At 52.0% G+C, this 16,125-nt stretch overlaps 1 protein-coding gene across 3 annotated transcripts in view; it reads left to right on the top strand.

The window, feature by feature from the left end:
* The window catches only part of TJAP1 (tight junction associated protein 1), a 40,246-nt gene extending 25,400 nt beyond the window's left edge, over positions 1 to 14,846 (top strand). For 2 of the 3 annotated variants that reach the window (XM_075089218.1, XM_075089219.1), the window contains exons 5-11: positions 1,222 to 1,380; positions 4,445 to 4,473; positions 5,586 to 5,747; positions 6,401 to 6,467; positions 8,199 to 8,306; positions 9,029 to 9,112; positions 10,803 to 14,846. In XM_075089218.1, the coding sequence (XP_074945319.1) occupies positions 1,255 to 1,380; positions 4,445 to 4,473; positions 5,586 to 5,747; positions 6,401 to 6,467; positions 8,199 to 8,306; positions 9,029 to 9,112; positions 10,803 to 12,119 (1,893 nt within the window). In that variant the 5' untranslated portion in view covers positions 1,222 to 1,254 and the 3' untranslated portion in view covers positions 12,120 to 14,846. Of the gene's footprint in view, positions 1 to 1,221; positions 1,381 to 4,234; positions 4,349 to 4,444; positions 4,474 to 5,585; positions 5,748 to 6,400; positions 6,468 to 8,198; positions 8,307 to 9,028; positions 9,113 to 10,802 lie in introns of those variants that run through there. The other variant, XM_075089220.1, reaches the window with a different exon arrangement.
* Positions 14,847 to 16,125: the final 1,279 nt, after the last annotated feature.

The raw sequence follows: 16,125 nt of genomic DNA, 5'->3' as shown, positions 1-16,125 counted from the left end.
AGTGAAGTCTGCTAGGTCACTGGCCCAGTGGTATCCATTTACTGCCTTGAAGGTATGTGAATGGGAGTCAAATGGCCCTGCCTGTAGAAGAGGGGAGAGGGTGACCTGAGTTGAGGCAGGTCCTACACTTTGAAGTGCTGCTGGTCAGGCTCTGAGGACTGCTGAGATGCTAGGCTTGATCAGTGTTGGGATCCTGCAAGGGAAAGGGAAATGAGAAGTGGGTGCTTACCCCAAATATAGGGGGACTATGAACGATGCATATGTTGTCATCAGGGAAAGTCTGATATTGGGCTCTGCAGGGACTGCTTGGCATCTCTGAGACTTCTTTTCTTGTGTACAATGGGGTGGTTGAAATCCTGGCTGCTTGGGGGTAAGTATTCCTGCTTGCCACTGCAGTCCCAAAGCAGTGGAAAGGAGATTCTTCCATGTGTACGAGATAGCTGCTTTCCTTCTGCCCCATTTCTTGCTCTTGTACTGCTACTGCTCCTGCAGCAGGAAGAATCCTGCCCAGCACGGCTCGGGGTAAAGGGACTAATCTGGTCTTTCTGCTAGTGGTACTGTTGCAAAATCTGGCCTTAGGTACCAATGTCGATGGCATTGCGCTCTAATAGAATGCCACCTGTGACTTGGGGGTGGTCTTTGTCTTTTCTGGCAATGTGGGCACTTTAATGGTATGGTATCTCCTTTCGACAAGCCTCCTGTGGTCTGTTCCATTGGGGTTCCAGTGTAAGCCAAAAACTTCTGGGTTTGGGCTCTTTAATGCCTGGAGTCTCCTCCCACATAGTCCCTGCTGACAGTGACAGCATGTGATCAATAACTCCTGCTCCAGCTGTCACTGTCCGTAAGGCTTGCAGTTTCCATATTGGAAAAGGCCTTTCCTAAAGAGCCTAATCAATATGCTGCTGTGAGGTCTGTTCTTGTTTGCTATATATAATCCGGGCACACACAAACTACGTGAGTGAGCGCGTGTAGAGGGGGGGAGAGGATGTGCCAGCCCTCTGCTCTCACTGGCTGGGAGAAGGACACAGCTACCTCTTACTTTGCTCCCTCTCCTGCAGCTGCTGCTCAAGGCTTGTGGCCACATCCTTTCCCTGCTCTATTAGCACTCTGCATGGGGACCTGCTCTGGGACTCCAGGGGAGCCGAATTGCTGCTGGGTCACTTCTAGGGTTCGATGGAGCTCCTGTGAGTCTCTCTTCTGTGCACTTTCTGCTGTTGGCAGGTAACCCGCTCTCAGAGCCACGCAGGTGGGAGGATGTCGAGCACAGCTCCGTCAAAGAAGCCTTACCGCAAGGCACCCCCACAGCATCGTGAGATCCGCCATGAGGTACCCATCATTCGTGACGACCAGGATGGAGTGATCTTGGCTGAGCAGAGTCAGGTAACAGCTTGCCGGGTGGCAAAGGGCTTAACACCATTGCACCAGCAAACAGGGTTTAGTTACACCAAGGCAGGCAAGCTCAAGCAGGCAGAGGGGTTTGAGGTTTGCAACCTGAACTTCTCCTCATCGTGGTCCCTGGAGTCCAGCAGTGAGAAGGAAGTGACAGGGTGCAGAGCAGAGTTGAACATCAAGAGCCAGACTGTGTCTCCAGCACTTCCACGAGGTGGGAAGATGGGGCAGCGAAGTGGGAAGCGGTGCCCAAACCGCAGTCATGGGCACCTCAGCAAATTTGTGAGCCGTAGCATGGAGACAGTTGTGGTGTCTGGAGATGAAAGACACCATCCCACTTGCTCTTTCAAAAGCAGAAGCCTGGAACGTTCACTTATGTTTAAAGAGCCTCCTGAAGTCCTGACACCAAGGAAGTTTCGGGTCTCCTCTACACACCTGCCTCTCAAAGGGATCCTGAAGCAGACCAACATGACAGGCCCACGACCCGAGAGCTTGCGCAAGTCCCGCTCAGTAGAGACGCTTTCCCGTGACCGTGGCTCACGCAAGTACAGTGATCCTCAGGTCTGCCTCAGCCGTAGGGAGAAGCGCTCACTGGAGCACAGCAGCAGCAGTGCTGCTGGCTCTGTCAGGCACAGGGAGAAGATCACAGAGGAAAAACTGCAGTTCTCCAGATTTCTGGATGAGATTACCCAGCGGGTGCTCAGTCCCATCCGCTTGCGCTCACTGGGAGAGACCAGGGGAGCAGAACAAGACCAGAACTCTCCCCTTTTCTCCAGAAGCTCCATGCCAGAAGGCCAAGGGGAAGGTCACCTGCAAGGGGTCAAAACCAAGCGTGAAACTAAAAGATCCCCCTGCACAAGCAGAAGAAAATCAGAAATTAAATGTGAGGGCCTGGGAACGTCTTCGTGCCAGAGAAAGTGTGCTGAGGAGGCTGAAAGAGCTTCCAGACTAAGAGAGAAACCCATCCTTGGGAGGAAGGACAGTAAGGAAAAACTTAGGGTAGTAGATCTGTGTCAATATGAGCTGCAGCAGCTGGCAGACCTGGGGCTGGCAGGGACATCCTGTGGGCAGCAGCACTCACTGTCTTCATGGAAAAGCAGTGCAGAGGGCAGAAGGGATGAAAGCAGTCCCTGTTCACGGCTATTACAGCCACACCATCTGTATGCTAAACTTGGGCAGAAGCGTGCAGTGGAGCCGAACTACCCAGAGAAAGGATCCTTCTCCAGTCCAACACGCTGGAGTCGGGAGGAGGGGCCTACCCCATCTAGATCCTCCCCTTCCTTCAGCCTGGCACTGAACAAGGTAGGTGCCAGGGCCACTGGCTCACAGACAGGGGTCTTACAGAGGCCAAAGCCCCCACCTGGATCTCAACTAGTCTGTAATTCCAGTGGGGAGAGTGAGAGCAGGCCCTCAGACCTCATGTTGTGGGTGCTTAATTGCCAGAAGCTGCTCTCTTGTGGGTGGCACTCGTGGCTGTGCTCCAGGTTGGGTATATCTTCCTGGGAGGAACCAGCTTACCTTTGGCCCCCAGGAGTTAGGAAGGCAGGAGCTGGTGCTGTCCTCCCCATGCAGACTTCCAAGGTGTTTGCAAGTTGGAGGCTTTCTGGGCTGCAGAACAGCGGGCGATTGCAGGAGGCAGGCAGCTTTGTTGTCGGGAGGTGTTGGGATGCTCCTGGTGCTTTGTGTGTGCCCTGTGTCTGACTGTCTTGGGGTACTGGATCTTTGTATGATGGCTGTTTCAGGTCTTTGTAAACCTTCTCTTCTTTTCTCCAGCCTCCTTTGGGGCCATCACCTCATTTTAATAGGAATCATTATCTGCTTTGCCTGGTCACTAGCATCTGCTAGTGTGTGTATTTGTGGGGGTAGGGGATGCACTTGTTAGATAATTCTGCATTAATTAACTGATTGCCATGTGGGGTCAGGATGTAAGAAAAGAATGGATTGATGCTTTGCCTTTAGGGACAGGAGGATGTATGCAGGTGGTAAGGACCATTCTTTTAAAGTGTGACTTGATGAAGGAAGCAGCCCTGTGATGTCTTAGAGCCAGGACTGGGGTGGTTTGCCATCTGTAATATTGCTAGCAACTTAACCTCATCCGCAATTGTCTGTGGCATTGCCTCTCAGCCCAGAGCTTGCTGTGACACTTAATGGACAATCTAAAGTGTGGCAGCACCTTGGCATTGTGCAGTGCTGTTGGTACCAAGCACCAAAAATAATCCATGTACAGCTTGGACACTGAAAATGGTCACAGTCTTGGGCTTTCACAGAAGAGAGAGTTGCCTTTAGTGCTAATTAATTTCTCCCAGCCATGCTGGCAGGCAGCAGCCATTTCACAGGTTAACGTAGAGAGTGCAAAGGAAGTGAGAATAGCTGAACTGTGTGCTCTTGTCACTGCGTTTTGTCTCCTTATTCTGCAGGTCCCTGCTCCAGCTGTCTCTGGGGATCTTGCCCAGAACATTCATTTCTTTCACAGGCTTTTCTGACCTTTGGTGTTTCTTCTGCTATCCTGGAAAAGTTACAATGGCTAGTTTCAGGTCTGCAGAAAGAAACCCTTTTCACAGCACAGTCTGGGTGGTGTAAATGGTAGGCACATTTTTCAGTTCCCAAATGATTCTCTCTCATTCTTTTTGTGGGGCTTCAAGGGTGTTGTGATTGCTGTGGAGACAATTTAATCCTCAGTGTATGTTGGCTTGTGAGATTCCTGCTACCCACAAACACTGGATGTGGAGGAAGCTGAAACACCAGCTAAGGTGACGATGTTACGAGAGATGCTGAGATTGCACTGTGGGAGAGTAAATTTACCTAACTTCTGTGGTGGTTTCTAGCCTAGCTCTTCTACTACCCTGAACGAGAACACACAGTCTGTCTTGGTATCAGACAGCTGAGTGGTGTGTACAGATCCTAACAGCTCTAAGCTTGCCCAGCATGACCTGTCAGAGCAGGCGAGGAAGAGTCACAGGTAGGGTCTAGCAACCAAGACTCTGCCCTTTAGGACAGTGTGAGACCCCAACTCCTCCTCTGAAAGAATCTCACAGCTGTTTTCTTCCCTATGCAGGAACCCCTGACGGATGCAGAAAGGATGAAGTAAGTGTGCTGCTCCCCTTCATCCTTGTCATACTGCAACTGTGTGGGTGCTGATTCCTCACATCCTGCCTGTGCCACCTGCACAGTGAAGCTCCTCTCACATATTCAGTCTCCTTGGGGCCATGTGGGCAAAGCTTTAGTCTCTGCCTTGCCAACCTCTGCCTTGTGTGTTTCTCCCCCTGGAGGAGGAGGGAACATAGACCCCCAGCGCAAGTGCAGGCAGAGGAGTTGGTGGGTGTGAAAGAAAGTAGGAGATGAAGCCTTTAATACAGGTGGAGAGAGGAGTGCCTTTTTCTTAACCCTTCTTGTTGCTGCCACTGTTTTGTTGTAAACCACCAGAAGCAGTATGCAGAGGCCTGCTGCTGACTGCAAAGGTGAGAGCTGAGCCCTTTGCTGGTGGTGGTGTGGGGCACAGACAGCTGCTAGCACTGAGCTCCAAGTCATAGTGAGGAGAAAGCTTGAACTGCCGGAGGGAAGCTGTGCTTCTGGGTTTCTCCAAGCAACTGAGCACAAAGGAATGAAAAACAACAGGAAATCCTTCTGACCACCAGGCATGTCCTGGCTGGGGAGAAATGGAGCAGTTTGTCTTGGAAGTGTTGACTGGCAGCTGTGATCACATCTGTAAACGCACCCCACCACCTCTGCTTCTGGGCTTAAGGGTGTATGGAGTCCTCTCTCCACCATGTATTAAAGTTGTGAGGGCTTTTGAACAGTTTTAGGGGAGATGATGATTTTACTCTTTTTACCTTCAACTCTTCTAACCTGGACTGGGATAAATTATTGAGCGGGTTTCATTCACCAGCAAGGGACACTGGAGCTGCGCAGCTCATCTGGCTAGTGGGCTTTATCTCACTGTAACCTGAGAGGGAGCTGGGAGCCATGGCTGGCCAGCTGGCCTGTGCTTCTTTGCCCCCACTCCAAGACAGTTTGAGTCTCCCTCTCCTGACAGAGATGCACCTCTTCCTGGAGTCTCCTGCCAGTTCAGTTCCTGACTTCCTGGAACCCCTGTGCAGGGAATTGGGCCCTAGAGCAGGGCAGTGTTAGTAGAGTGGGTGTGCTGGTGTGGAGTACCCCTTATGCACTCAGTGGTACCTTGTTCCTGTGTGCCTCAGGGTACTGCAGCATGAGAATGAGGAGCTGCGCCGACGGCTGACATATGTGACTAACAAAATGGAGGCGATGGAGAGGGAGCTGGAGTCGGGTCAGGACTACCTGGAGATGGAGCTGGGCCAGAACCGTGAGGAGCTGGAGAAATTCAAGGACAAATTCCGTAGGTATGAAAAAGAACAAGAGAGAGGGTAGAGTCAGAAAGATCCCTCCCGCCAAGGACTTCCTCAGCCGGTGTGAGCAGGCTGTGCCCTGTTGTGTAAATCAAAGGCATGCTGCATCCTTAGAAAGGTGCACCCCAAGACTGTAGGGAGGTTAAAGCTCTGCAGCTGTTACTTCTTCCAGGGTACAATGTGGGAATGCTGCCAGCACAAGAGGCTGACAACAACAGGAAATTCTTCATCTGTTGGATGTAAGGCAGGATCCAGCTTGGATGGTTATCTGACATGTGCAAAAGGAGCCACTGATGGCTGCAAGAAAGTACATCACCACTTCACCTGAAAAGTACCTCAGTTTAAAAAATCAGTGCCTGTCACTGGTCAAATGCTTATACATGATATAGCTCAGAGGAGTCCTCCAAAGTCATTCAAACCCTCCCCTGCAAGACCCTTTCACCCAGCCAATCTCCTCTTCCCTGGAGTAACTTCGGGTCTGAAGGCCATTATGTTGCAGAGGTGAGGCATAGTTAATATGCCTGGTTGTCTTGGTACTGTGAATACCAGTTTTTTTTGAGCTGTGGAGTTGGTGGTTTGCTTGGCAGCTATGAAGGGGATTCGAGTAGGTTCCTGAGAACCATTCCATATATATCTTGTTTCTGTAGGTTGCAGAACAGCTACACTGCTTCCCAGAGAACCAACCAAGACCTGGAGGAGAAGCTGCATGCCCTGGTGAGTGCCCTATTAAGACACTACAGAGAAGAGGTGGAAGAGACTTGTGTGTTAGGAGCAGAGAGGGAAGGGGTCCTGGCTTTACCCAGCAGATATGGCAGTGGGTGAGGGGTGAGGTTCTGGCCATGACCACCTACTCCCTATTCCGGCTGGTATCATGAATTGGTTTCTTGATTTACTGAGCCCCTACTTGGTCATGCATGTGAGCTTTGGTTCCCCACAACATAATTGCATGGTATTCTGTCATGTTGCTTCAGTCCTCCTCAAAAATGCCGGGGGTGTCTCAGCCAGTCTTGGGGTGGTCATCCTGGGAGGATGGGGGCAGTCAGAGCAGAGCCAATGTGCATGTATGTCTGTTGTGTGCATTCATAACACTCATGGCTGTTTCTTTTCTCTCCCTCCCCCTCTCTCTCTCTCTTCTCCCCATGCTGCTGCTGGCACACGCTGGGTGCACTCACCTCTCAGGCCTCTCTCAGCCAAAGCTGGATTTTTGCAGTTGCGTCTTTTTGTTTGTGTGTTTTTTCTTTTTCCTCTTTACATGTCTCAGCCTGTTGGTTTCATTGTCAGTCCCACATACACCATCCCAGATTGAGGGGCCCCAGCCCTCGTCCAGCCAAGCACTCACCTGGTATCCAGCAGCTGCCCACAGATGCAGCAGGTCCTAGCTTGCAGTGCTCCCTCTTAAGAGCATTTGACTCTGAGCCAGCTGGAGCATGGCAGTGCTGGGAAGTGGTGCCCGTGAGCTGTGGCACTGCACAAGATGTGGATGGCTGTGAGCATCATTTGCTCCCTTTCCTTCCCTTCTGGGCTGTGAGCAGGCAAGTCAAACAGCTGAGATGCTGATTGCCTCCATGTAGCCCAGGATGAGATTTGTTTGGTTTTAGCACTTGAATTTTTGGGGTTAATATTCATTGTGCTGATGCCTGAAGAGATTGCATATGTGGGAAGCATTGCCCTCCCCTACCCCCTTGTGTGTTGCTGTGCTGCGTACCCCTGATGCACAGCTGGGCCCTGACAGTCACAGCCTCAGAGCAGCCTGGGGAATTGTTGGAGGAACTTCTTGAGAAGATGATGGCTTGGTTGTTCTGAGATGTTGCCCTCTCTGCTGCTATATCTGGGTCTCTATCAGCCCTGTACCTGAACTGTTAGGGACTCTAAAGAAGCAAGATTGCCTGCTTTAGGGAAGGCATTAACTGAGCTGCAGATGAAGTTGCGCAGGTCCTTTTTCTTACTAAAGTAGGGCTTGACCTTTTCAAGATGGTGCCTCTCCCTGCCAAACAAACCTTTTGTCCATTTGGCATTGACTGCTGGATCTTTATGGGCAGTGGGTTTTTTTCTGTTTCCCCATAGAAGAGGGCTAGGTATCACAAGCCCAGAGGTCTTTGCTGTTAGTGGCAGGATGGGATTCACTGTTCGAAACCACTAGCTTTCCACCAGGCACCATGTGAACCAGGTCAGAGAGGAAGCATGGTTGTGCTGCAAGAAGAGAAACCACATTAAGGAGGTTTCAAACCCAACCTGTTGTCTCTGTAACCACCAGAGTGGCTGGCTCCATTTGGCCTCCAGAGTCCCTCCCTTCATAAAAAGCAAGGCTGTCCCTGTTGTCTGTCTGTCTGGAAGTTTTTGTATTGCAGCTGAACATGTCATTGTGCTATGCTTGGACTGAGGTGGGTGGTGAAGCCGGGTTCTTCTGTGCTGGGGAGATTTACGCCTGGTGTTCTTGCATCCCAGATTAAAAAGGCAGAGATGGACCGCAAGACGCTGGACTGGGAGATTGTAGAGCTCACTAATAAATTGCTTGATGCCAAAACCACCATCAATAAGCTGGAGGAGCTCAATGTAAGTGTCAGTCTGCAAATGGCCGTGGAAGTATGTGAGGTGTGGGCTTTTCCTCTTGTTCAAAGGCATTACTGTAAAGGCACATGTGAATGATTTCAGTGTGTATGAAAGTGGCAGCTGCACAAAACAGTAGGGACAGGCAAACAGAAAAGGGTCAGAGTGGTTGAGCAAGGAAGAACTGATCTTCAAGTTTGATGTATTTACTCTTTTGAGCTTAGGGTTTGACCTGAGTCAAGGCTGTACCAACAGAGGGGTCATTTACTCTAGAGCTGAGAGGGACCTGATGCCTTTTCTACACCATTAATACAGAAGTTCCTGGATCTGGTGCTTGTTTCTATTAGCTTCTCTCAACTCCCTCTGGTCTGTCTGTCTGCAAGATGCCTGATACCAAGCAGTGTCTTCAGGCATGACTGAGAACTCTGGGGTGGGATAGCAAATCTGGTGGGACTTCTGGAGATCATTAAAATCCCCAGAGGGAGAGGGAGGTGATACACTGACAGAGTGTATGCCTGGAGCAAGGGCTGGAGTTGAAAGCGACACCTTGGCTGAGTTGTAAGAAAATACATGGCTGTGGAGAGGAGGGAATGGCAGGTGCCCTCATGAACCATTCATCAGATGCTGCCTCCTGCTTCTGTTCAAGCAGCATCTGGTCAGGTGGTGCCTTTTCAGGTAAGAGATCTAGCTAGTCTGACACTGTTGCACACTTATGTCCTTTCTTGCAGGAACGCTATCGACAGGACTGTAACCTTGCAGTACAGCTGCTCAAGTGTAACAAGTCCCACTTCAGGAACCACAAGTTTGCTGATGTGAGTAGCAGTCCTGCTGAGGTGGGGAAGGGTGGCTCATGGTCTCTGCCTGCATCTTGCTTTTTCCAGCTTTCTCTGCTGGCTGTTGGCCTCTCATCCTTCAGCCTGAGACAGAGGTGGGGGGGACTCCTGTTCCCACTCCCACTGAGAAGGCAGCACAGAGCCTCTGCCAGCTCCTCTTTCATGCCAGCTCCATTTCAGAGCTCAGCTAGGAGCTGTTATAAAAAGCACAATAACCTTGAATTTGATAGCCTGCTGGGTGCCTGATGGGAGCTGGCAGGAGGACAGACTTCTCTTTTACCCTGCTGTGTCCTCTTCCTCACCTGGCCACATAGAAGGGCCACGCTGCCTGATCAGGAGTCAAGCAGCAGTAGTTCGGCTCTGCTTTGCTACTTGCTCTGAGGAGAAATGTGGGAGGCAGCATTCAGAGTGTCTTTTAGGCCTCCTGAATGGGATAAGTTGGTACCAACTCTTACCCCCCTTTGTTTCAGCTCATCCTGCCCTCAGGTTGGGCAAAGACAGAGTTTAGGCCTTTCATATTAGTAGCATCACTTCAGCTGGAAGTATCATTCAGGCCCCTACTCCAGCTCTTTCTTTGCCGTACCCCTAGTCTCCATCCCTTCTTATGTTCCTCTCAGCAAAACCATGTGCTTTGTCTTTTTTAACTTAGCAGGTGACCAATATGTCACCCTCCCCCATTGTGTCTCAAATTAGCACTCTTGAGGTCAGTGTATCAGTTACTGCTGGGGTAACCTTGACCTCTCTCCCAGCTGTCTCCCCTCCCTGGAGCTTTGAATTCTGCCCCCCAGAGCACCATGTCCCACGTAGCTGCCACTGGAGGGGGGGATGGTGCTGAGCAGCTGTGCTGACAGTCTGCCTCACAGCCAGCTGTTGTCATGTAGGGTGCCCTATGTCCCCAGCTTTGGACGCAGTTTCCTTCTGGCTGTGATGGGACAGACCTTGCTGTGCCACTGAGTGGCTTGTGGAGCTCTGTTCTCCACTTCATGTTCTGTATGGGTATGGTGACCAACGTAAGGGCAGCTTGGCAGGGTGACAGGGTGAGCAGCAGTACCCATTTGCAGGACAAGGAGCAGTGCTTACCTCCTGTTAAGACCCCAGTCCAGCAGCTTTGGTAATAAACCCCATGTTTTCCTCTGACATGCGAGAGTGAGGCAGCAGGATGAGGTGGTCGAGTTGGTGGGAACAAGGGCAGGCATCGATTCTGGTCTGCGGGCAGGCTGCCAAGGCACCAGGGCTGCAATTACCACGTTCAGGGAGCACTGTGGATCCCAGCACTGGGGGCTGTTGAGTCACTTCAGTGCAACCACTGGCTGATTTTCCACAGATCAATAGACCCCTTCCTAGCATGTGCTGGCTGGGCCTTGCATCTGTGCTCACAGGCATTGGAGACTGAGCCTGTGTGCCATCTTTCCTTGCTCTCTCTGCAAAATGGGACCTGTGAACCATGACCTAGAAACATGACTGGTGTGACAGCTAGAGAGCCTTGTTAGTCCCTCATGGGGCAGGTTTGCTTTGGAAAGAGATGCCTTTCTCAATGCAAGGTAGGTGAATGTTAGGGTCAAGATAAGGAGTACAAAGTACACATGAAGGTTGTTTGGAAAAGGCAGATTATTTGGAACTAAATGGCTTGCATGGCAACCCCCTTCTAATGTCCTTTCCTTCTCCTTAGCTTCCCTGTGAGCTGCAGGACATGGTCAATAAGCATTTGCACAGCACTCAGGAGTCTGCAGGCCCTGGTCAAGAAGCAACCCACACCTTGGCTCCATCTGATGTTGTGCCCACCTCAGTCATTGCCAGAGTCTTGGAGAAACCAGAATCTCTGGTTCTGAATTCAGCCAAGTCTAGCAGTGGCAGCTGTCCCATGGCTGAGGATGTCTTTGTGCATGTGGACATGAGTGGAGCCCCTCCTGATGCCTGCAACAGCGCAGGGCAGGTAGCGAAGGAGGGAGGAGATGCAGGGAAACAGCAGAATGGTGGCTGCAAGCCACAAAGCAGTGTGGAAAGCATGCCAGAGGAGGTGCCTGCCTTTGAGAAGCTAAGCCCATACCCTACACCCTCACCTCCCCATCCGATGTTCCCTGGGCGCAAAGTGATTGAGTTCTCTGAGGACAAGGTAAGGATCCCAAAGAACAGCCCCCTGCCCAACTGTACATATGCTACACGCCAGGCCATCTCCCTCAGCCTGGTACAGAGTGAAGATGAGAGCTGTGACAGGCACCGGACACTCCCTAACAGCCCTGCTTCAGAAGGGCGCCGTTCAGCCTCCAGCTGTTCCTGTCAGCAGTCCCCCAAAGCAGCCAGGGCTCATGGCTCTTCCCAGAGCAGCCCCTTCAGCAGCCCCCCCCAAATCCCGAGCGCCTTTGCCAGCTCTGCCAGCTCTGAGGAGGACCTGCTGGCCAACTGGCAGCGTATGTTTGTGGACAAGGCGCCCCCCACTTCAGAGCGGGTCCTGATGAACCGCACAGCCTTCGGCCGTGACACAGCCCCTGAGCTCCAGAAGAGGTTCAGCTGCTCCATGCAGGAGCTGGGTAGGGCAGCCTTGGCTTACTCGGATGGTGAGGAGTCTGCGCAGAGCTGCAGCTGGACTGTGAGCCGGGACTCAAGCGTGGACACAGACAGCACTGAGTCCAGAGCCCGCAGAAGCCATTTCTCCTCAGACTATGGTACAGATTTCTCCCAGGATGAAGCCCAGAAGCTATTGCAGGAAAGCGGTGGAGGCACTGCTGAGCCAGGAAGCCCCTCACTAGAGAAACACAAGGACTATGTGGACCTTGGCTTGCCTGAGAGCCCAGCTGAGGAGAGAGAAATGTTGCTCCAGGGAAGCAAGGAGAGCAGCCAAGGAGGTGCCCAAGAGGAAAATGGAGAAGGCAGGATTAAGCCTCCCTTCAGTCGGCCACACCGCAGCCCCAAGAGGATGGGGGTCCACCACTTACATCGCAAGGACAGTCTGACGCAAGCCCAGGAGCAGGGGAACCTTCTCAGCTGAGGCAGGGCAAGAAGCAGCCGCATGCTGCAGAGCTGTGGCATGCCTCTATCTGTCCACCTTCTGAGGGAGAAACCTCCCTTAGTACCCTCCTCCTGGGGGGGTCTGCCCTGAAATTTTATATTTATTCTCTTCTTTTGCTACCTGGAAGAGCTGGGGTCCCCCTTTTTCCTGACACCTCAGACCCACAGCACTAGCACACACAGTGTGCAGAAGCACACCCACTGCCCTGGCACACTCGCAGATCTCTTCACAGCCTCACACTGGTGCCTGTACCGGAGCTTATTCTTGGTACCCCTTGTCCTTGTGCCTGTGCCTCTTTACACTTGCATCTTCCTTCCCCCTTCCCACTCAGGTAGGTACCTGAGGCCCTGGGTGCTCTCATGCTGGTTGCCCGCAGCTGCTCTGCTCTCTTTTAACTTGTGCCAACAGAGTAGAGTGCCTGCGTGGTGGTGTCTGATTCCTGGGAGCCCGCAGGGGCCGTGAGTGGGGCACGAAGACTCTCCCAGCGGGTGGCTGTGGGCCCCTGGGGATGTGCTGGGATTGCTGGGGTCTCATTTTCCTGCTGGGTTTTGTTTTCCCCGGCTGCCCTCTGGGTGGTTCTCCAGTATCTGCCTCAGCAGGTCCCCGTTGCTGGCTCCTGCGTTGGGCTCAGCACCTGGCCCCTGCTGAGGCAACGCAGGGATGCTGGTGCCGTGGTGTGGGGCACGGGTGCCGCCTGCTAAGGTGGTTCAGGGAGGAACTACCTGCTAGGTGCTGGGGTTTGTGTTTTGTGTGTCTCCTCCCTCACACCTCTTCCCCTGCTCTCTGTGCTGTTGCTTTGTTTGAATGGTGCTGATGCCTTGCTCTTGGGTGGGCTTCTTTCTTCTTTCCAAGCCTTTGGTTTTGGGGTGTATTGTTTTTTCTTTCTCCCCACCCTGCATAAACAGACACAGCCGTTGGCAGCCAGTCCAATGCCTGCATGAGGGTGTGTTGAGGAGGCTCAGCTCCGAGCTGCACTTCCCTCTGATCTGGCCTCCAGCCTGCAGAAACCCCTCCAGACTCGACAACAAGGTCTCCCCCTGGGCAAGCGAGGCATGAAGGATGCTACCGGGCTTTTCTGGGCAGGGCTCGGTGTAGGGCCAGCAGGGATGCAAGGTCAGTGTGCTGAGGAGATGCTCCCTGTAGACGCACTACCTCACGGCTTGGCAGCAGCCCTTTGCCAGGGTCTACTCGCACATCCCCTTCTCAGGGGGGCTCCAGGCTGGCTCTGGTGCCTCTTCGGGGCCTTCCCTTCTGGGCAGGGCCTCTCTGTGTGTTTTTCCTAGTGTAGTGTGATACTGCGTGACTTTTCTTCTCAGTCTTGTGTGATCGGTGTCTTCTTGGGGGGAGGGAAGGGGAGAGGTTTGTAGATGTAGGTATTTTCTGAGGGCTTACAAAGCCCAGGCATCCTGTTTTAATTTTGTCCTGTGCCCTCGTCCGTCTAGTGTTTCTTGACTCCCGCAGGGGTGCGAGGCAGAGAATAGCCTGGTTTCCTGTGCTGTGCCCCCCTTGAACCCTGCTGACTGTCCTCAACCTGCTGTCTGGTTTTTGAGTTGGGTCTGTGTTGTTGTCCCACCCTCTCCTTCACTGAGCTGGATCTGGAACTGGAGGAGAGCAGCCTTCTGTCTGGGAGGGAGCTCCTGTTCGTATGCTTACAGCAAGATGTGCAGCCAAGAGCTGCCTGGGGGCCCTGCTCCCCTCCCCAAACCCCTGCCTCTGCAAAGGGCCTGCAGCTTGCAGCTGGGGCCAACCAGGGCTTCAGCTGGAGCCTTGGAGGCTCCAGGGCCTGTGAAATGGAGCTGCAGGCCTCTCTGGTGGCTGTGTAGGTTGGTTTATGCACCCTGGCTAGAGCTACTGCCTACACACTCGCCTTGTTTCCCACCTCAACAGCTGTGGAGCTAGATGCCACCCTCTGGCAGGAGGTGGGACTCAGTATTTCACTACAGTATTTTGCTTGATACCTGTGCAAACAGGCTGGTGCTGAGGGTGGCAGCCTCCTCTAGCCCGGCAGGGTGCTAATCTTCCCTGTCCTGAATGTGGTTTTGGGGTCCTTCTGTTTGCTCTCATCATCCACCCCACTGCTGCATTTCTTCTGGCTGCTGAGGGCTTACTCCTGCAGCAGCTGCCGGCTCCTGCCTCACAGACTTCTTCTGGGGTTGGATGCTTACTGAATGAGCTCCCTCTGACTCTAAAGGCTACTGGTGGCCTCCCTGTGGGACAGCACAGCCACTTGGGCAGTGGGGGAGGCATTGCCCCTCAGGGCTGAGCCCCATCTCCCCTGAATCCTGCCATGCTGGTCAGGACAAAACCTACTGTTGCTGAAGCAGCTGGTGCTTATGGTGCTGGGCAGAGCCAGCCTCCCTCTGCTTTTGGTCAAGGTAGACTTCAAAGCAAAACAGTGCAGAAAGGGAGGGGTGGCAAAGGAGTGCCTAACACCTCACCAGACACTTATTTGCAGCTTTAGGCTGCCAGCAGAGGTTGAGGGGGAGCAGTGGCCTCAAGAGGAACAGAGCTCTCTCCTGGCAGGCACAGTGCCTGCCCTCTGGGCTTCTGCTCACCTCCAGCACAAATGGCTCTGGGGACTTGAACTGACCCCACTTTCAGCGTCCCAACTCCAGACTGTTAATCTGTAACTAATGTGGGTTTTTTTTTCTGAAATTTTCAAACTGATGTATATTTTAAGACCAGAAATAAACTATTTTAAAAGTAGGTGGCAATGGCTATAGCATTCTCTCTGTTGGTTAACCAGACTGATCCGGAGCGTGTGAAGGAGCAGAGCCTCTCATGGTACAATGTCCTGAGTTTGCTGAACTTTGTGCCACCCACTAGCTCTCCCAGGGTGAGTGATCCTGTGACCTCTAAGCTTTCCAGGAGGCTGTGAATTCACTGGCCATCCTGAGTGCCCACTTTAGCAGCAGCCTGGTTCAAGGTGCTTGTGCAAATCAAGTCATCTGTGTTGAAGAAGATGTGCCGTCCCAGGCAAGGAGTGATGTCTGGGATGAGCAGTGTTTTACTTCTATAATCGTATCTAAGCTCTGGAAACTGCTGTCTGGCTCTGAATGTAGACTGTCAGCTCAAAGATCAGACTGAGCCTGCAGATCAGAATCCACTGTTCACAGTAGCACTCGTGTCACTTTTGACTTGGAAACTGACAGCAGCTTAAAAAAGGGCAGATTATTTATCCAGGCAACTTTGAGAAACATTAAAATCAATGTGGGCAATTTTCTTTCTACTTAAAAGTTTGTAAAGGCTAGGCGTGTCAAAACCTCTGCAGTGAAGCTTGTGCTGTAAGCAGCCTCATTTTTACTCATAAAATTCTGCCAACCCCATTTCAACTATTCTGGTGGCTGTCCTTCTGTCTGATCTGTGTCTTGGTAAAGACCTCCATGTGCTGATCTAGAGGAGGATGAGTTGTAGCTAATTCTTTTAATATTTGTTGGTTTTCTTGAAGCCCCAGCTCTCAAGAGTCATGTAAGAGTATCAGTTCTCCATTTCAGAAACCAAATTACATGGGAACATGTAACACACCCCCTGCCTGGCATTCATAAGGGTTTTAGAATTCTAGTGTTCGTATTTTGTGTGGGAAGGGAGGATTGCCGTTGATTGGACACACCCTAGAGATGAAGCCCTCCAAACATGAGAGAGGAGGAGTTCCTGTAGGATGCAGATTTGGACGTTTGGAAGTGCTTCCTTTTCATGTCGAATGGTTCTGCAGAGGTCAGAGGGCTGTGGTAAAACTTCCGCTATCTCCCAAGTTATGTTGCCTGTGCCCTTCTGACCTAGGTGTATGCAAAGTGTAACACAGGAAGAGTTTCTTGTTTCTTTGTCCCTGTAATTATTTTATTCTGTGTTTCCTTGAGTAGCAGCTGCTGCCACAATTTAATTTTCCAGCCTAATCCCAGCCTTGAAACACAATCTTCCTTGCCTAGCTCCAGCAAGGAGCACTTGGCTGAGCAGTGAAACCTGCAGCAGTGGTGCAGACTGAAGC

The sequence above is a fragment of the Phalacrocorax aristotelis genome, chromosome 3, assembly GCF_949628215.1.
Source record: "Phalacrocorax aristotelis chromosome 3, bGulAri2.1, whole genome shotgun sequence".
Classification (NCBI taxonomy): Eukaryota; Metazoa; Chordata; class Aves; order Suliformes; family Phalacrocoracidae; genus Phalacrocorax; species Phalacrocorax aristotelis.
The sequence above is the reverse complement of the archived record's forward strand: the minus strand, read 5'-3'. Positions and strand labels throughout refer to the sequence as shown.